Source organism: Indicator indicator, chromosome 22 (assembly GCF_027791375.1).
Source record: "Indicator indicator isolate 239-I01 chromosome 22, UM_Iind_1.1, whole genome shotgun sequence".
Classification (NCBI taxonomy): Eukaryota; Metazoa; Chordata; class Aves; order Piciformes; family Indicatoridae; genus Indicator; species Indicator indicator.
In genome coordinates, this window is record NC_072031.1 from 18,302,708 (window position 1) to 18,322,699 (window position 19,992).

Below are 19,992 nucleotides of genomic sequence, written 5' to 3' on the forward strand. Positions count from 1 at the left end.
TTCCCAGTGAGGGTGGGGAGACACTGGCACAGGTTGCCCAGGGAGGCTGTGGCTGCCTCCTGCCTGGAGGTGTTGCAGGCCAGGCTGGATGAGGCCTTGAGCAAGCTGTGCTGGTGGGAGGTGTCCCTTCCCGTGGCAGGGGTTGGCACTGGATGATCCTGAAGGTCCCTTCCAACCCAACCCATTCTGTGAATCCCTGAGTCCCTTCAGCCAGGTGCATTCCCCAGCTGTGTGCTGCAGGCTGCCACTCTCAGCCACCTCAGCTCACAGCCTGCTCCATGGACTTGGTGGCTGGTTCCAGTTTGGGTGAGCAGCTCCCATCTGAACTACCAAGCAGCAAAGCCTGCACTCCACCCTCTGCCCTGAGACTGCAAGGGACACCTCTGGCAGAGGAGTGCAGAGAGAAAAGCAGTAAGTAACATCAGCCTGGGATGGAATCAGAGGGTCAGAGAATGGCCTGAGGTGGAAGGGACCCTAAAGATCATCCAGTCCCAACCCCTGCCATGGGCTTGGACACCTCCCACCAGCCCAGGCTGCTCAAGGCCTCATCCAGCCTGGCCTTCAACACCTCCAGGGAGGAGGCAGCCACAGCCTCCCTGGGCAACCTGTGCCAGTGTCTCTGGGTAGCCTGGGTCGGGGCTTGAGAACCCTTTCAGAAAAGAAGTTTCTTCTAATGTCCAACCTGCCCTGGGGCAACTTGAGGCCATTTCCTCTCATCCTATCACTTTTTTCCTTGGGAGCAGAGCCCAAGCTCCAGCTGGCTCCAGCCTCCTCTCAGGGAGCTGCAGAGAGCAATGAGGTCTCCCTCAGCCTCCTCTTCTCCAGGCTCAACACCCCCAGCTCCCTCAGCTGCTCCTCCCCAGCCCTCTTCTCCAGACCCTTCCCCAGCTCTCTTGCCCTTCTCTGGACCTGCTCCAGCCTCTCAATGTCCTTCTTGGAGTGAGGGCTCCAAACTTGCCCCCAGTACTCAAGGTGTGGCCTCCCCAGTGCCCAGTTGAGCGGGACAATCCCTTCCCTGGCCCCCTCCAGAGTTGGATCTCTTGCTGACTTTTCAGGTGACCAATTTACTCTTTACACCAAGAAGCCTCTCTGGGCAGCTCTTGGGTAGCCATTCACAAACCCTGAGTTCACCTTCCCAGCCCTGAGACCTTTTTTTAACAGCTGAACTTCCTCTGTGCTGCTGTGTTTGGCTTCAGCAGAGTCAACAAAGGTGGATTTCTGATTTCACTGCCTGGCCACAAGGCAGTCCCTGGGGTTTCTTCTCCCTTGGTGGGAAGGGTGTGGTGAGAGCTCTTGGTTGGGGGCAATTTGGACCACGAGATGGATAAAGAACTGGCATGATGGCCATACCCAAAGAGTGGCTGTCAATGGCTCCATGTCCCAGTGGAGGCCAGGGACAAGTGGAGTCCCTCAGGGCTCAGTCCTGGGACCAGGCTTGTTCAGTATCTTTGTTGGTGCCATGGACAGAGGCATTGAGTGCACCCTCAGCAAGTTTGCTGATGGCACCAAGCTGTGTGGTGCAGCAGACAGGCTGGAGGGAAGGGATCCATCCAGAGGGACCTGGACAGGCTGCAGAGGTGGCCACAAGACAACCTCATGTGGTTCAACAAGACCAAGGGCAAGGTCCTGCAGCTGGGTCAGGGCAATCCCAAGCACTGATACAGGCTGGGCAGGGACTGGCTGGAGAGCAGCCCTGAGGAGAGGAACTTGGGGGTGCTGGGGGATGAGAAGCTCCCCAGGAGCCAGCAGTGAGCACTTGCAGCCCAGAGAGCCAAGCAGAGCCTGGGCTGCAGCAGGAGAACTGTGGCCAGCAGGGCCAGGGAGGGGATTCTCCCCCTCTGCTCCACTCTGCTGAGACCACAGCTGGAGCTCTGGGTCCAGTTCTGGAGCCTCTGTTACAAGAGGGCTATGGACATGCTGGAAGGTGTCCAGAGAAGGACCACGAGGATGAGCAGAGGGCTGGAGCTGCTCTGCTGTGAGGACAGACTGAGAGAGTTGGGGTTGTGCAGTCTGGGGAGGAGAAGGCTCCCAGGAGACCTTCTTGTGGCCTTCCAGGATCTGCAGGGGGCTACAAGAAAGCTGGGGAGGGACTTTTTAGGATCTCAGGGAGTGACAGGACTGGGGGGTGATGGAACAAAGCTGAAGTGGGGAGATTCAGGCTGGATGTGAGGAAGAAGTTCTTCCCCATGAGAGTGGTGAGAGCCTGGAACGGGTTGTGCAGGGAGGTGGTTGAGGCCCCATCCCTGGAGGTGTTTAAGGCCAGGCTGGATAAGGCTCTGGCCAGCCTGCTGTAGTGTGAGGTGTCCCTGCCCATGGCAGGGGGGTTGGAACTGGGTGATCCTTGTGGTCCCTTCCAACCCTGACTGATTCTATGGTTCTGTGATTCTAACGTGTGCACTGGAGCTGATCCTTGCTTCTTGTGCTTGCAGCACGTAGCTGAAGAGCTGCAGGAGCTGCTGCAGTGGCTGATGGGGGCCCCAGCTGGACTCAAAATGAACCGAGCCTTGGATCAGGTGCTGGGACGCTTCTTCCTCTACCACATCCACCTCTGGATCAGTAAGTGCTGCTGACAGACTGCCCAGCCTCCCCTGGCACCTCTTGGTGCTTGCCTTCAGGCAGGTGATGAATCAGAGAGCACTGCTGCAAGTGCAGGCTGGTCTGAGAGCCTTCCTGCTGTGGGAACTCGAGCCAGAGCTGCATTCCCACACGAGGACATCAAACAAAGTGCTGATGGGGATGCTCCTGAGGAGTGCACAGCACTGCAGAGCTTCCTCACTCCTGCCAGTGGTGCTGAGAGGCCAAGGGAAGGCTTTAGGTCTTTGCCATATGAGGCAGCTGGTAAAATGTTAGAAGGGCTGTGGTGAGTAGGTCAGAGAGGTTCACCTCCCACTCCACTCTGCACTGCTGAGGACACCTCTGGAATATTGTGTCCAGTTCTGGGCCCCTCAGGTCAAGAAGGACCTCAGGGAACTGCTTGAGAGAGTCCATCCCAGAGGCACAGAGCTGCTGCAGGCAGTGGAACATCTCCTGGGAGGCCAGGCTGAGGGAGCTGGGAGCAGAGGAGCCTGAGGGCTGCCCTCAGTGCTGGGGATAAAGATGTGCAGGGCTGGAGCCAGGCTCTGCTCAGGGATGGCCAAGGGGCACTGGGGACAGAGTGGGAACAGAAGGCAAAACTTTGTCCCTGTGAGGGTGCTGGAGGCCTGGAGCAGGCTGCCCAGAGAGGTTGTGGAGTCTCCTGTGGAGACTTTCCAAATCCCCCTGGATGTGTTTCTGTGTGACCTGCCCTGGGTGCCCCTGCCCTGGCAGGGAGGTTGGACTCCATGATCTGGAACTGTTTGACTTCCATGTTCTCATGGCTATGATTTCTGGAGCAATGTTCTGGGGCAGGGGGGAAGTCTTTTGAGAATGTCTCAGTCAAATCTTGACCCTCTGCAATGTCGTGTAGGCTACATCCACCTGCTGTCCCCCTTCATTGAGATGATCCTGTGGTACGTGGCTCTGTCAGCCTGCCTGGGCCTGACTGTAGCTCTCTGCATCCTCTCCGACATCATCGCCCTCCTCACCTTCCACATCTACTGCTTCTATGTCTATGGAGCCAGGTAAGTTGGTGGCTCTGGGCTGTGTCTTGGCTGTCATACACTCAGAGACTTATAAAATGGGTTGGGTTGGAAGGGACCTTCAAGATTATCCAGTTCCAACCCCCTGCCATGGTCAGGGACACCTCCCACCAGCCCAGGCTGCTCAGGGCCTCATCCAGCCTGGCCTTCAACACCTCCAGGGAGGGCACAGCCACAGCCTCCCTGGGCAACCTGTGCCAGTCTCTCCCCACCCTCACTGCAAACAATTTCTTCCTCCTCTCCACTCTCACTCTCCCCTCTCCCAGCTCCAAGCCATTGTCCCTCATCCTGCCACTCCCAGCCCTTGTAGAAAGTCCTTCTCCAGCTCTCCTGGAGCCTTTCAGGTACTGCAAGGCTGCTCTGAGGTCTGCCTGCAGCCTTCTCTTCTCCAGGCTGAGCAGCTCCAACTCTCTCAGCCTGTGCCCACAGGGGAGGTTCTCCAGCCCTCTGATCGTGGTGGCCTCCTCTGGACAGCAAGTTTGGGGTTACAACATAGCTGTGACATCATCCTGGTATAATTTTCTGGCTTCCTGGAGGACCCCATGGCCTGGGAGCTGGGCAGAGTCTCTGAGGGGGTGAGGGAGTGCAGGGAGCTCTGAGGCATGGCTGGGGCATGTCAGGGTTACCATGCAAGTGATGCCCACCAGTGTGGTCTGGTGCTGCCCTCCCTTAACACATCCTGCTGCCCACACAGGCCTCTGGAGAAGAGCTGCCCTTGCTGAGGAGGTGAGGGACACTGTCCCAAGTAAAGGCTTAGGAAGTACAGAGTGGGCATGGTGCCTCCCCAGGCTGGGAGCAGAGGGCTCTACACTGCAGATGACAGAAGAATTAGCAGTTTAGGGAATGGCTGGGAAGTCTGACACGTGAGAAGGAATCAGGTGTGGGCTGAGCTCACCCCCAGCAGCAGACAGGGGCAGCCTCTACCCAGGACCTCTCGTGACTGGAGCTCCTGTCCTGATCTTGCTCCTCCTCATTGTGAAGGGAGTGGAAAGAGGAATAATATCTCCTCAGCTTGTTGCTTCTCCCTGGAGAGCTGCAGGGAGCCAGTCCACCCACCTGTGGGGCAGAGGGAGCTACACCTGACCTACACTGGCACCAAACTGCCCCTGTTGTGCCAGGTGCAGAGTCAGGAGGGGGCATCAGGAGACGTGTGGCCAGCAGGGCCAGGGAGGGGATTCTCTCCCTCTGTTCCACTCTGCTGAGACCCCACCTGGAGTACTGCATCCAGTTCTGGGGCCTCTGTTACAAGGCTATGGACATGCTGGAAGGTGTCCAGAGAAGGGCCACCAGGATGAGCAGAGGGCTGGAGCTGCTCTACTGTTGAGGAGAGACTGAGAGAGTTGGGGTTGTGCAGTCTGGAGAAGAGAAGGCTCCCAGGTGACCTTCTTGTGGCCTTTCAGAATCTGCAGGGGGCTACAAGAAAGCTGGGGAGGGACTTTTTAGGATATCAGGGAGTGATAGGACTGAGGGGAATGGAACAAAGCTGGAAGTGGGGAGATTCAGACTGGATGCGAGGAAGAAGTTCTTCACCACAAGAGTGGTGAGAGCCTGGAATGGGTTGTCCAGGGAGGTGTTTGAGGCTCCATCCCTGGAGGTGTTTAAGGCCAGGCTGGATGAGGCTCTGGCCAGCCTGATCCAGTGTGAGGTGTCCCTTCCCATGGCAGGGGGGTTGGAACTGGGTGATCCTTGTGGTCCCTTCCAACCCTGACTGATTCTATGACTCTATGACAGCAGACACCCAACAGCAGCACAGCTACCATCACCCCTTGTGTTCCTGCAGCTGGCAGGAGACTTGCTGGCTGAGGTGCTAGAGAAGCCTGAGATCCCCTTCTGCAACAAGGGAACAAGAATGGACATGTGTGTGCAGGCAGGCAGGGGAGGTGGGGCAGGTGCTGCAGCTTGGTGCCACCCAGGGGGTGTGGGCCTTAGCCAGAGCCACAGGGCAGGTGTGTCCCAGCAACCTCCAGCAGTTTTTCTGGGCAGGATTAGTGCACTGAGCTGAGCCTGCCAGTCTGGTGGCACCCTGCCAGTTCCTGGAAGCAGTTGGTGTTCCTCAGAGCAGACTCCTCTCCTTGCCTCTGCTCTCACAACGCTGCCTTGGAACCTGAGCAGCCTCCATACCTTCCCTAGCCTGGCCTTTAGCTCATGCTTCCTCAGGCTGGGTCTCCTCCCTCTACATCCCTCTGTGTTGGATGTTGCTTCCCAGGGCTCTTTGTGCCTCCTCCCCATCTCTTTCTTCCTCAGTGCCATTCTGTAGGGCTGTTTCCCAGCCCTGACCATCCCAAGCTTCCCTCACTGTTGCTGAGCTTCCAAGAGGGAAGCTTGAGGAGGAGAAGCTGAGACTGGAGATGAGGAAGAAATTGTTTGCAGTGAGGGTGGGGAGGCACTGGCACAGGTTGCCCAGGGAGGCTGTGGATGACTCCTCCCTGGAGGTGTTGAAGGCCAGGCTGGATGAGGCCTTGAGCAACCTGGGCTGGTGGGAGGTGTCCAGTTGGAACTGGATGAACCAACCCAAACCATTCTCTGATTCTATAAAGCATCTTCAAATGTGGCAGAACCAAGTGATGAAAGCCAAATGCAAGGGTGTGGGAGGGGCCAGCAGCCATCCAGCTGAACATTCCAGCTGTCCAGGGTGTTAGAAGCTGTGGCTGATGCAGGAGGTGCAGGGGCTCCACTCCCTTGCCTCTCTGTGCTGCCAAGGCAAAACTGATTTGCACTGACTCAAGTGTGAGGGGTAAGACCTTGGCCAGGGCTCCATGGAAGGGGTGTCAAGGAAGGGGAGCAGGGCAGATGTGAACTGGTGAGGCAGCAGTGAGCTCAGGGGAACAAACCTGCTGCTGGTGCAGGGCAGGTGGTGGCATGGGGCTGGCCCTTGCTGCTGTGCCTAGGGGCCACCCCCCAGCAGCGCTTGGCACTTCCCAGACCCCAGCCTCTGCCTCAGCAGGGACAGAAAGCAGGAGCCTGGACAGAGCCCTGGGGTATGGCATGGCCTTTGCCCTCCAGAGGCCCAGAGCTGGCTGCAGCAGGCTGTGCTGCCCATGCCAGGGGCTGGCCCTGCTCTGGTTCGATCTGCGTCGCTCTGTCTGCTGGCGTCCCCTGGGTTTCCTTGGGTTCTGTGGCGGTGCTGAGGGAGAGGGCACAGAGCTGTGGTGCTGGCAGCTGGTCTGTGGTGCAGCTGAGGAGCTCTGATGCTCAGCCTCTTCTCTTTGCCCAGGCTCTACTGCCTGAAGATCTATGGCCTGGCGTCTCTGTGGCGCCTGTTCCGCGGCAAGAAGTGGAACGTGCTGCGGCAGCGCGTCGACTCCTGCTCCTACGACCTGGACCAGGTACTGCTGAGCTGCCAGGGGCTCAGGCACTGCTCTTCTCCCCCAGGTTTGGGGGCCATTGGGTGATGAATGAAGGCATGATCCCTGTTGGCATATAGCAATGAGATTCCAGAATTGCAGAGAGCAGAGAGTCGGAGACTCATCGAATAGTCAGGGCTGGAAGGGAGCTCAAGGCTCAGCCAGTTCCAACCCCCCTGCCATGGGCAGGGACACCTCACACCACAGCAGGTTGCTCACAGCCACCTCCAGCCTGGCTGCAAAAACCTCCAGGGGTGAGGCTTCCACCACCTCCCTGGGCAACCTGTGCCAGTCTCTCACCACCCTCCTGGGGAACAACTTCTTCCTAACATCCAATCTGAATCTCCCCACTTCTAATTTTGCTCCATTCCCCCCAGTCCTATCACTCCCTGACACCCAAAATAGTCCCTCCCCAGCTTTCTTGTAGCCCTCTGCAGATCCTGGAAGGCCACAAGAAGGTCTCCTGGGAGCCTTCTCCTCTCCAGACTGCACAACCCCTACTCTCTCAGTCTCTCCTCAGAGCAGAGCAGCTCCAGCCCTCTGCTCATCCTCGTGGCCCTTCTCTGGACACCTTCCAGCACCTCCAGATCCTTCCTGGAACAGAGGCTCCAGAACTGGACCCAGAGCTCCAGGTGTGGTCTCAGCAGAGTGGAGCAGAGGGGGAGAATCCCCTCCCTGGCCCTGCTGGCCACACTTCTCTTGCTGCAGCCCAGGCTCTGCTTGGCTCTCTGGGCTGCAAGTGCTCACTGCTGGCTCCTGGGGAGCTTCTCATCCACCAGTACCCCTAAGGATCCACCTCAGAAGTCCTCCCAGATGTCCTTTATTGCTGTGTTGTAGAATCCCCAGCATTACAGATTCTCAGAATTCCACTTACAGCAGAAGTCCTGGAAGCTCTTAACAGAGGAAGCAGCTGGCAGAAGTCCTGAGCACATCCCTAGCAGCATCGCTACACTGAAGCCCTAGTCAGAAGTAGCTAAGTAACAGAAGCAGAAGTCCCTAGCAGCCCTAATCCCCCCAAACTGTTCCTAACCTAATTCCCTAACCACAGTGACTATTGCTTAGTGTGGCTGTGTTTTATACTTTTTGTTATCCATCCCCTAACCAATCAAACTCAGAGAAGCTAACATCTGTTCCCAGTGAGAGGTGCCAGCATGCCAAGGAGGTAGCCTCTGCAGCATGGTCCAATCCAAGGGTGCCAAGGTGAGGATGTTGCTCTTGGAATGTGATTGCTTTGCTCTGGGCAGTGTGATAAGGAGTTGGTCAGCTAAGGAATCCTGCACTCTGCATGCATCCAGCAGCTGCCCTCACAACAGTGGCTGCAATGCTGCAGGATGCTGCCTGTGATCCCATCCTGCTTCAGCTAATCATGGAATCATGGAGTCATAGAATGGGAGAGGCTGGAAGGCACCTCCAGAGATCATCCAGTCCAACCCCCCTGCCAGAGCAGGGTCACCCAGGGCAGGTCACACAGAAACACATCCAGGAGGGGCTTGCAAGTCTCCACACAAGGAGACTCCACAACCTCTCTGGGCAGCCTGCTCCAGGGCTCTGCCACCCTCTCACCAAAGTTTCTCCTCATGCTGAGGTGGAAATTCCTGGGCTTCAGTTTGTGCCCATTGCCTCTTGTCCTGTCCCAGGGCACCACTGACAAGAGCCTGGCTCCTGCTTCTTGCTCCCCACCCCTCAGATATTGATAGACATTGCTCAGATCCCCTCTCAGCCTTCTCCTCTCCAGCCTAACCAGCCCCAGGGCTCTCCGCCTCCCCTCCTCACACAGATGTTGCTGTCCCTTCAGCACCCTCACAGCCTTCATTATACACTTTCTAGAACCTCCCTGCCCCTCTTAAACTGAGGAGGCCCAGAACTGGACCCAGGACTCCGGATGTGCTCTCACCAGGGCAGAGTAGATAGGCAAGAGAACCTCCCTTGACCTGCTGGCCACACTGTTCCTGATGCTCCCCAGAGTATTGAGACAGAAGCCACAGGATGCTTCCTAGAATCCCAGAGTGGTCTGGGTTGGAAGAAACCTTTAAAGTTCATCCAGTCCAAGCTCCCTGCAGTCAGCAGGAACATCCTCCACTAGGTGAGGTTGCTGAGAGCCCCAAACAACCTGACCTCGACCATTTCCACTTTCCTTGCTAGAAGTCCTCATGATTTCACCACAATGTTCTCCTCCTCTGAGCACTTGGAGCTGGATGCACTTTGCTCTTGGCAGTGCATCATGATCCACAGTGCTCCTAGCTCAGCAGTGCCAGCAGCCCTTCCCTCCTCCTGCCCACACAGCTGAGGCTGCAGTACTCTCTGGGGCACGGATTGAGCACACAGCAACATAAGAGCCACTGTGAAGAAATCAAACTCCATCCCAGCCAGACCCAGCACATCTTCATAGGGTCATGGAGATGGTTGGGCTGGAAAAGCCCTCCCAGAGCATCCAGTCCAACCAGCAACCCAACCCCACCATGGCCACCAGTTCTGGAACACCTCCAGGGATGGGGACTCCACCACCTCCCTGGGCAACTTCTTCCAATGCCTTCATAAACATCTCCCCAATTCCTCATGAGTTTCTAATTCCTCATGAGTTTCTGTTGCACATCGACTTCCAGTTCCTTTTTGATGCCTTTGTGTGCACTGGCACTCTGCATCTATGGCTCTTCAACCAAATCCTTTGGTTGCAATCAGAACTGCAGCAAGAGAACAGCAACTGTGCTGCCCTGCAGCACCCCTGCGTGTAATGCTAGAATGGTTTGGGTTGGAAGGGACCTTCAAGATCATCCAGCTCCAGCCCCCTGCCATGGGATACCTCCCACCAGCCCAGGCTGCTCAAGGCCTCATCCAGCCTGGCCTTCAACACCTCCAGGCAGGAGGCAGCCACAGCCTCCCTGGGCAACCTGTGCCAGTGTCTCCCCTCCCTCACTGCAAACAATTTCTTCCTCCTCTCCACTCTCACTCTCCCCTCTCCCAGCTCCAAGCCATTGTCCCTCATCCTGCCACTCCCAGCCCTTCTCCAAAGTCCCTCCCCAGCTCTCCTGGAGCCCCTTCAGCTACTGGAAGGCTGCTCTGAGGTCTCCCTGCAGCCTTCTCTTCTCCAGACACTACATGTTCTTCTAGGCCTAATTCTGGCTGGTGCTGAGTGCCTGCAAAGCCCCCTGGGTGAGCTGTAGTGGGTGCTGCAGATGCTGGCAGTTCTTGGAGCATAGGAGAAGGTCTGGGGGAGGGAGGTGGGCTGGGAAGTGATGCCCAGCAGTGTTGCCACAGTAACAGCCCTGCTGGAGCTGCTATTAAAAGGCTCTGCTTCATTCCCACTGTGCTGGAGCCTGGCCCACTCCTTCTCCTCCAGAAGCAGAGACAGCTTTTTGTCAAACCCTTTGAGTTCTCCTTGAGTTCCTGAAATGCCATGGAAAAGGTCCACAGAGCCTGAGCTGCTCCACCAGCGCCTTCCAGGGCCCAGAGCCTCTCCCTCCAGTGCAGCTCCTGCCCCACAGCCCAGCAGCTGTTTGCCTTCCTCACTGCTGACTGAAAGCCTCTGTGCCAGGGAGACAGTTGGCATCAGGGCTCCCTCCCTGTGTGCTTGGAGGAGAATTGGTTTGGCACTTCAGGCCTCATCCTGCTGCTCTGGAGATCGGTGGGAATTATGTCATTGGCCTGGGGGGGAGGAGACTTCCAAAGCAGACCTTAAAAGACTTCTGGAGATGTGATAGAAGCATAGAATCAGTCATTGTCTGAGCTCCTTCAGTCCAACCCTGCTCTAACTCCACCAAGGCTGGGGCTGAACCATGGCCCTCAGCACCACCTCTCTGCCTCCTTGAAACCCCTCCAGGGATGGGGATTCAACCACCTCCCTGGGCAGCCTGGGCCAGGCTTTCAGAACCCTTCCAGTGAAGAAGTTTCTTCTAATACCCAACCCAAACCTCCCCTGGTGCAACTTGAGGTCATTTCTTCTTAGCCTGTCACTTGTTCCCTCGGAGAAGAGCCCAACCCCCACCTGGCTCCAACCTCCTTTCAGCAATGAGGTCTCCCTTCAGCCTCCTCTTCTCCAGGCTCAACACCCCCGGGTCCCTCAGCTGCTCTTCCCCAGCCCTCTTCTCCAGACCCTTCTCTGGAGCTGCTCCAGAGCAGGGGAGAAGCAGCTGCTGTGGGGAGAAGAGGTTGGGTTGTGATCTGCTTCTGGCCGTGCTGTGGAGCTGGGCTGTTGATCCTCTGCTGTGGCTGCTGGGTTGTTCTCTGTCATAACAGAGCCCAGCTGGGACCTCTCTGTGCAGAAATGGCAGTGCCCTGTGGCCTCTGCCTTCTGGAAGTGGTGACTGAAAACTGAAGAGTCAGACCTCTATGTGCCAGAAATCTGCATCCTCCCAGCTGGAATTAGTTAGACTGGAGGCAACTGGGCTGGCCCCAGAAGCAGAATCCCTTTGCCTGTGAGCAGAGGAGCTGATGACTCCGGCTTTCCTATGGATGTTTCTCCAACATCCCTTCAGTGTTGCTTCCCCCACCCCAGTACCTCCTGCTTCCTTCTGCCTCCCACTTCCCCACGGAGCAAGAGGCAGAAGTCCTGTGGCTGGACTGCCCAGCCAGCTGCTGCTGCTGGGACTGTTCCTCAACCAGACTTTGTCAGCTTCTCCCCACCTGCCCCTTCTGCTGGAACAGGGGGGAGCAAAACCACTTTCCAGCTCTCTACAAAATCCCCTCCCAAATTTCCACATCTTGGTGCCCTTCCACCTTCTGCTGCAGTGTGTCTGGAGAAGGGCAAGAGAGCTGGGGAAGGGTCTGGAGAAGAGGGCTGGGGAGGAGCAGCTGAGGGAGCTGGGGGTGTTGAGCCTGGAGAAGAGGAGGCTGAGGGAGACCTCATTGCTCTCTGCAGCTCCCTGAGAGGAGGCTGGAGCCAGCTGGGGCTTGGGCTCTGCTCCCAAGGACAAAGGGACAGAAGAAGAGGAAATGGCCTCAGGTTGCCCCAGGGCAGGTTTAGGTTGGACATGAGAAGAAACTTCTTCAGTGAAAGGGTTCTCAAGCATGGGCACAGGCTGCCCAGGGAGGTGGTGGTGCCTTCCACCTCAGGCCATTCTCTGACCCTCTGATTCCATCCCAGGCTGATGTTACTTACTGCTTTTCTCTCTGCACTCCTCTGCCAGAGGTGTCCCTTGCAGTCTCAGGGCAGAGGGTGGAGTGCAGGCTTTGCTGCTTGGTAGTTCAGATGGGAGCTGCTCACCCAAACTGGAACCAGCCACCAAGTCCATGGAGCAGGCTGTGAGCTGAGGTGGCTGAGAGTGGCAGCCTGCAGCACACAGCTGGGGAATGCACCTGGCTGAAGGGACTCAGGGATTCACAGAATGGGTTGGCTCAGGGGACAGAAGGAGAGGTAATGGCCTGAAATGGGGAGGGTTAGGTTGGAGAGGAGGAAAAATTTCTGTGCTGCAAGAGTGGTCAGGGACTGGAAGAGGCTGCCCAGGGAGGTGGTGGAGTCCCCATCCCTGGAGGTGTTCCAGAACCCTGTGGCCATGGCACTTGGGGCCAGGGTTTGGTGTCCATGGTGGGGTTGGGTTAATGTTGGACTCAATGACATTGGAAGTCTCTTCCAGCCCAAACCATTCTCTGATCCTGTGCTTTGCTGGCAAAATCTGAGCCATGGCTCTGAGCCTTAGCTGGGCAGGGAGTGCACAAGCAGCAGCAGCAGCAGCTGTGAGCTGCTTCCAGAGCACTCTGGTCTGGAGGAGGAAACTTTGAGGATTGCCTGCAGAGGAAAAATGCTGTCAGGTGCCAGTCAGTTCTCCTTCCAGACACACTCCTGCCACAGGGAGCCTGCTAAAGGCCCAGGGAGGGAAGAAAGACTCAAAACATTGGAGGTGGCAGCACCAGGAGCAAAAAACCACAGGATGGAGCCTTGGAAAGTTTGGGTTTGTCCCAGTTTGCTCTTTCCTTTTGCTGTGATTTTGCTCTGCCATTGCTCTGCTAACCAGGAGGATTCTTTTGTGTTTCTCTTCCCCCAGTTATTTATTGGCACCTTGCTGTTCACCATCCTGCTCTTCCTCCTGCCCACAACTGCACTCTATTACTTGGTGTTCACCCTGGTAAGTTATATAACCCCTGAAGGTGGTCATGTGCTGGCTTCTGAGACATTCAGTGGAGGTGTCCTGGTCCTTTCCTGCCATCCACAAAGGAAACAGCTCTTTGGGTGTCCCAGGAAAGGTCTCACACAGCCTATGTAGGCCAGGCAGGAAGAGTTCAAGTGATTCATTCATAGACTCATAGACTGGGTTGGGTTGGAAGGGACCTGAAAGGTCATCCAGCCCCAGCCCCCTGCCATGTGCAGGGACACCTCCCACCAGCCCAGGCTGCTCAGGGCCTCATCCAGCCTGGCCTTCAGCACCTCCAGGGAGGGCACAGCCACAGCCTCCCTGGGCAACCTGTGCCAGTGTCTCCCCTCCCTCACTCCAAACAATTTCTTCCTCCTCTCCACTCTCACTCTCCCCTCTCCCAGCTCAAAGCCATTGTCCCTCATCCTGGCACTCCCAGCCCTTGTCCAAAGTCCCTCCCCAGCTCTCCTGGAGCCCCTTCAGCTACTGTAAGGTTGCTCTGAGGTCTCCCTGCAGCCTTCTCTTCTCCAGGCTGCACAGCCCCAACTCTCCCAGCCTGTCCCCACAAGGGAGCTTCTCCAGCCTCTGATCATCTTCATGGCCTCCTCTGTCCCTCTCCAGCAGCTCCAGGTCCTTCCTGTGCTGGGGGCCCCAGAGCTGGAGGCAGTGCTGCAGGAGGGGTCTGAGCAGAGCAGAGCAGAGGGGCAGAATCCCCTCCCTGTGCTGCTGCTCTCCTGCTCTGGCTGCAGCTCAGCACACAGCTGGCTCTGGGCTGCCAGGGACCATTGCTGGCTCCTGGGGACTTTGTCACCAACTGACACCCTCGAGGCCTTCTCCTCAGGGCTGCTCTCAGCCACTCCTCACCCAGCCTGGATCTGTGCTTGGGATTGCCCTGACCCAGCTGCAGGACCTTGCCCTTGGCCTTGTTGTACTTCATGAGGCTGCCTTGTGCCCAGCTCTGCAGCCTGTCCAGGTCCCCATGGATGGATCCCTTCCCTCCAGCTGCCAGCTGAGCCACACAGCTTGGTGCCATCTGCAGACCTGCTGAGGGTGCCCCAATCCCAGTGCCCATGTGGCTGACAAAGATGTTGAAGAGCACTGGTCCCAGTACTGACCCCTGAGGGACTCCTATGTACAGCAGAGTGAGGGAGGGAGCCTGGATTTGTGCTTGGGATTGCCCTGAGCCAGCTGCTGGACCTTGCCCTTGGCTTTGTTGTACTTGATGAGGTTGGCTTGGGCCCCCTCCTCCTGCCTGTCCAGCTCCCTCTGGATGGATTCATTCTCTCCAGCTGCCAGCAGGGTCACACAGCTTGGTGATGGAAACCACTGGGAATGGAAAGCTGAATCCTCCCTCCCAGACTGTGACTGCTGAAAGCAGAGGATCTCTGGTGGCCTCCCTTGCAGGGCACAGCTTCTGCCACCACAGAGGCTTCATTTCATCCACAGCCTCAAGCTGCTGTTGTCCCAGAAAGTCAGGCAGGCTCTGGACTCCCAAGCACTTGGTAGACATCCACCCAGCTTGGGGGAGGCTTTAGCCTGGGAGATGAGCTGAGGCCTTTGCTGTGCTGTTTGTGCCCTGCTGTGTGTCTGCAGCTGCGTTTGCTGGTGGTGATTGTGCAAGGCCTGCTGCACCTGCTGGTGGATCTGATCAACTCCCTGCCCCTCTACTCACTCCTCCTTCGGCTCTGCAGGTCCTACAGGCTCGCAGGTAGGTCCTTCAGCACTGCCCCTCCACAACTCCCAAGCTTCTCTTTCTCTTCTGTGAAGAAAAGGCTGAGAGCCCTGGGGGTGGTTAGGCTGGAGAGGAGAAGGCTGAGAGGGGATCTAAGCAATGCCTATCAATATCTGAGGGGTGGGGGGCAGGATGAAGGGGCCAGGCTGATGGCTGTGGTGTCCTGTGATAGGAAAAGGAAGAAGCTGGAACCCAGGAGGTTCCACCTCAGCATGAGGAGAAACTCCTTTGGTGTGGGGGTGGCAGAGCCCTGGAGCAGGCTGCCCGGAGAGGTTGTGGAGTCTCCTGCTCTGGAGACTTACAAAACCCACATGGATGTGTTCCTGTGTGACCTGCCCTGGGCTTGGATTGCATGACCTCCAGAGGTCCCTTCCAACCCAACCCATTCTGTGACCACAGGATCACAGAACAGCTTAGATTGGAAGGGACCTCAGAGATCATCTGCTCCAACCTCCTGCCATGGGCAGGGACACCTCCCACCAGCACAGGCTGCCCAAGGCCTCATCCAGCCTGGCCTTCAACACCTCCAGGCAGGAGGCAGCCACAGCCTCCCTGGGCAGCCTGTGCCAGACTCTCACCTCCCTCACACTCAACAACTTCTTCCTCAGCTCCACTCTAACCCTGCTCTGCCTCAGCTCCAAACCATTCCCCCTTGGCCTGGCTCCAGACCCCCTCAGCAAAAGTCTCTCTGCAGCCTTCCTGCAGGATCCCTTCAGGTCCTGGCAGGCAGCTCTGAGGTGCCCCTGGAGCCTTCTCCTCTGCAGGCTGCACACCCCCAGCTCCCTCAGCCTGTGCTCCCAGCCCTTGGAGCAACTTTGTGGCCTCCTTTGGCCTTGCTCCAGCAGTTCCATGTCTTGCTGGACACCAGAATGCTTTTGCATTATGCATTTGATATTGATGCAGTGGGGAGACAGGAAAGGAACTACAGCCTGAGCTGTTAACTGATTCCTGCAAGGAAAGAAATCTGATGCTGAAGCAACCCCAAGAACACCTCTAGAAGGCCTGTGGAAACTAATAGTGCCACCCAAAGCAGCAGCACAGAAATGAATTCAGCTTTTGATTGTGGCTGAGGAGCACTGGCTCAGGTGAAACTGCTGATGGTTAAGCAAGTTGTTAGCCTTGGGGGTGAGCTCTGATCCAAGGCAGCCTACAAAGGAAGGTGGAAAAATCTGCAGCCTCCAAGAGCAGGATCTGCACTGGCTGTGGGTTGATGACACTGCTTCAGCTCTGGGCTGAGCTGGCTGAACGAGGTCCTCAGCTGAGGTGTTTTAGCCTGCAGAAGAGCAGCCCCAGAGGGCAGCTGAGCAATGCTCAGCAAGAGCTAAAGGAGCTGTGGGTAGGGGGCAAGAGGCTGGGGCCAGACTCTGCTCAGTGGTGCCCAGGGCCAGCACAAGGGGCAAGGGGCACAAAGTGGCAGGCAGGAGGTTGGATGTGAGCAGGAGGAGAAAGTTGTTTGGTGTGAGGGTGCTGGAGGGCTGGAGCAGGCTGGCCAGAGAGGTTGTGGAGTGTCCTTGTGTGGAGAGCTTCCAACCCCCCCTGGGCATTGTGCTCCTGGGCATTGTGCTGTGGGTGCCCTGCTGGAGCAGGGCTTGGGCTGGGGGAGCTCCAGAGGTCCCTTCCAACCCCACCCTGCTGGGGCTCTGTGAGTTTGTTTCCTGACTTTGTCTCTTTGTTGGTTGTTTGCTTGCTCCTCTTCAACCTTTTAAGACAGAGAACAGGGCAGTGCCCTGCTGCCTGCCCAGGGAAGAGGCACCTTGAGGAGGTTCTGCAGCCTGTTGTGTTCCTGCCCCAGCACAAATCATGGCCCTGCTGTGGTGACAGATGGAGCACTTGAATCAAAGTCAAACGACTTGGATTGGAAGGGACCTCAAAGATCATCCAGCTCCAAGCCCTGCCATGGGCAGGGACACCTCCCACCAGCCCAGGCTGCTCAAGGCCTCATCCAGCCTGGCCCTGAACACCTCCAGGGAGGGCACAGCCACAGCCTCCCTGGGCAACCTATGCCAGTCTCTCCCCACCCTCACTGCAAAGAATTTCTTCCTCCTCTCCACTCTCACTCTCCCCTCTCCCAGCTCAAAGCCATTGTCCCTCATCCTGCCACTCCCAGCCCTTGTCCAAAGTCCCTCCCCAGCTCTCAGAGCAGCCTCTTCAGGTGCTTCACCCCAGCTCTCTTCCCACGGGGCAAGCCCAGGTTTCAATATAGCTCAGCAAAATGCAGAGAAATCCTTCCCAGCCCCTCCAGAAAAGGCTTCCTGAGTGGGGAGAGAGTTGAAAGTAGAGCTCTCTGCTAGACCACAGCTTTCTCTCCCAGGAGCAAACTCTGTGATTTAAATTAATTCACAGCTTGAGGAAAAGAGAAAACGGTTTGGTTTTTAAACCTGCAAGAGTCCTAACAAGTGATAGAAGGAGAGGAAATGGCCTCAAGTTGCTCCAGGTGAGGTTTAGGTTGTACATGAGAAGAAACTTCTTCACTGGAAGGGTTCTCAAGCCCTGGCCCAGGCTGCCCAGGGAGGTGACTGAATCCCCACCCCTGGAGGTGTTTTAAAGGGGCTGAGTTGTGGTGCTGAGGGCCATGGCTCAGCCCCAGCCTGGGCAGAGTTAGAGAAGGGTTGGACTGGAGGAGCTGGAAGGGCTTTCAGCCAAAGTGTTTCTGTGGTTCTAGGAGTCACACAGATCCTCTAGCCATGGTGCTGGCACCAAGGCAGAGCTTTATTTCTGTTTGTCCTCCCGAGTCACTGTTTGATCTGTGGCAGGTCCCTTCTTTACTTTTGCTTCATCTGCTTATGGAATCATAAAATTGTTTGGGTTGGAAAAGACCTCTAAGATCATCCAGTCCAACATCAACCCAGCCCCACCATGGACACCAAACCCTGGCCCCAAAGGCCATGGCCACACGGTTCTGGAACACCTCCAGGGATGGGGACTCCACCACCTCCCTGGGCAACCTGTTCCAGTCCCTGACCACACTTGTAGCAAAGACATTTTTCATCTCCAGTCTAACCCTCCCCTGGTCCAATTTCAGGCCATTGCCTCTCCAGAGAAGGAGACTCCACAACCTCTCTGAGCAGCCTGCTCCAGGGCTCTGCCACCCTCACAGCACAGAAGTTCCTCCTCATGTTTAGATGGAACTTCCTAGGGTCAGGTTTGTGCTCACTGCCTCCTGTCCTGTCCCTGGGGAGCACTGAGAAGAGTCTGGCCCCAGCCTGCTGACACCCCTGAGATATTTGTAAGCATTGATCAGACCCTCCTCAGCCTCCTCTTCCCAGGCTGCCCAGCCCCAGCTCCCTTCAGCCTCTCCCCAGAGCTGTTGCAGTGCCCTCAGCATCTCAGTGACCCTGTGCTGGACTCTCCCCAGTAGTTCTTTGTCCTTCTTGAGCTGGGAGCCCAGAACTGGGCACAATTCTCCAGGTGAGGCATGGAGAGGGGGAGGAAGAACCTCCCTTGACCTCCCGGACCTGCTGGAGCTAAAAGAAACAAATCACTTCTCACTACACTTAAAACCTGCTGAAAAGGTAGAAGGGTTCACAAGTGAAGAAAGGTTGCAGGCTCCACCTCCAGGCCTTCAGAGCTGAGCAGCACATCCTGGGCTTTTCTCCATGCATGGATTTAGTTCCTTTGGTTTGTTCCTTTTCAGCTGGTGTGAAGTTCAGAGTCCTGGAGCAGCAGGATGGAAAACCTCTCCGACTGCTCATGCAGGTAAGCCACTTGTGCCCCCATGGCATAGAACAGAACCATAGAGTGGTCCAGGCTGGAAGGCAGCTCCAAAGCTCCTCCATTCCAAGCCCCTGCACTCAGCAGGGACATCCTCCACCAGATCAGCTTGCCCAGAGCCCTGTCCAGCCTCACCTTGAATATCTCCAGGGATGGAGCCTCAACCACCTCCCTGGGCAACCTGTTCCAGTGTTCCAGCAGCCTCCTGGTGCAGAACTTGTTCCTCACATCCAATCTCAATCTGCTCTGCTCTGGTTTGAAGCCATTGCCCCTGGGCCTGTCCCTGCAGGCCTTTGCAAACAGTCTCTCTCCATCCTTCCTTAGGCCCCCTTCAGGTCCTGGCAGGCTGCTATTAGGTCTCCCCAGAGCCTCCTCTTCTCCAGGCTGAACACCCCCAGCTCCCTCAGCCTCTCCTCAGAGCAGAGCTGCTCCAACCCCCTGAGCATTTCCATGGCCTCCTCTGGACCCTCTCCATCAGGTCCATGTCCTTCCTGTGTTGAGGGCTCCAGAGCTGCTCACAGCACTGCAGGTGAGGTCTCAGCAGAGCAAAGTGTCAGAATCACCTCTCTGGATCCCTGGCAGTGCTGCTGTGGATGCAGCCCAGGCTGCCCTTGGCCTTCAGTGCTGCAAGCTCCCCCTGCCTGCTCCTGTCCAGCTTCTCCCCCACCAGCACCCCCAAGTCCTTTTCCCCAGGGCTGTTTCCATCCCCTCCTCCCCCAGTCTGTATTGACAGTGAGGATTGTTCCAGCCCAGGGGCAGGACCTGCCCTTGCTCTTGTGGAACCTCCTGAGCTTCACCTGGGCACCACCTCTCAGCCTGTCCAGGTCCCTCTGGGTGCCATCCTGTCCCTCTGGTGTGTCCACAGCACCACTCAGCGTGGTGCCATCTGCACCCTGCTGCTGGTGGACTAGATTCTATTGCCTATAGCACTGATAGAAATATTACCCAGCACAGGTCCCAGCCCAGACTCCTGAGGGACACCTCTTGTTCTGCTGCAGGCTTCCCCTCTGCCTGGCCCCAAGCTCTCTGTCTCAGCTGCAGCTGTTCTGAAACTGGTCCCACTGACAGGCTCCACTTGAAAACTGGCAGCTGTCAGATGCTGAAACAGGGCAAATCCATTTCACATCAGCATCACGGAGCTGTGAAATCATTAAGGCTGGAAAAGGCCTCCAGGGTCATCAAGACCAACTGCCAGCCCAGCACTGCTAGGTCACCACTACACCATGCTGCTCAGCACCACATCCCCATGGATTTGAACACCTCCAGCCATGGGGACTCCATCACCTCCCTGGGAAGCCTCTTCCAATCCCTGACCACTCTTGCAGCAAAGACATTTTTCCTCCTCTCCAACCTAACCCTCCCCTGGCACAATTTCAGGCCATTGCCTCTCCTAGGGAGCAGAGCCTCACCTCCATCTGGCTCCTGCCTCCTCTCAGGGAGCTGGAGAGAGCAATGAGGTCTCCCCTCAGTATTTTCTGCCAGGGAAGGAGGTGATGGCAGCAGGGAAATCCTGCTCACACTTG

At 56.8% G+C, this 19,992-nt stretch overlaps 1 protein-coding gene across 1 annotated transcript in view; it reads left to right on the plus strand.

Moving 5' to 3' along the window:
• PIGQ (phosphatidylinositol glycan anchor biosynthesis class Q) overlaps nucleotides 1-19,992 on the plus strand; it is a 44,055-nt gene that overhangs the window by 22,203 nt on the left and 1,860 nt on the right. The window contains exons 4-9 of the mRNA XM_054391063.1: nucleotides 2,430-2,556; nucleotides 3,446-3,599; nucleotides 6,832-6,943; nucleotides 12,940-13,020; nucleotides 14,620-14,734; nucleotides 18,393-18,454. Of these exons, the coding sequence (XP_054247038.1) occupies nucleotides 2,430-2,556; nucleotides 3,446-3,599; nucleotides 6,832-6,943; nucleotides 12,940-13,020; nucleotides 14,620-14,734; nucleotides 18,393-18,454 (651 nt within the window). The remainder of the gene's footprint in view (nucleotides 1-2,429; nucleotides 2,557-3,445; nucleotides 3,600-6,831; nucleotides 6,944-12,939; nucleotides 13,021-14,619; nucleotides 14,735-18,392; nucleotides 18,455-19,992) is intronic.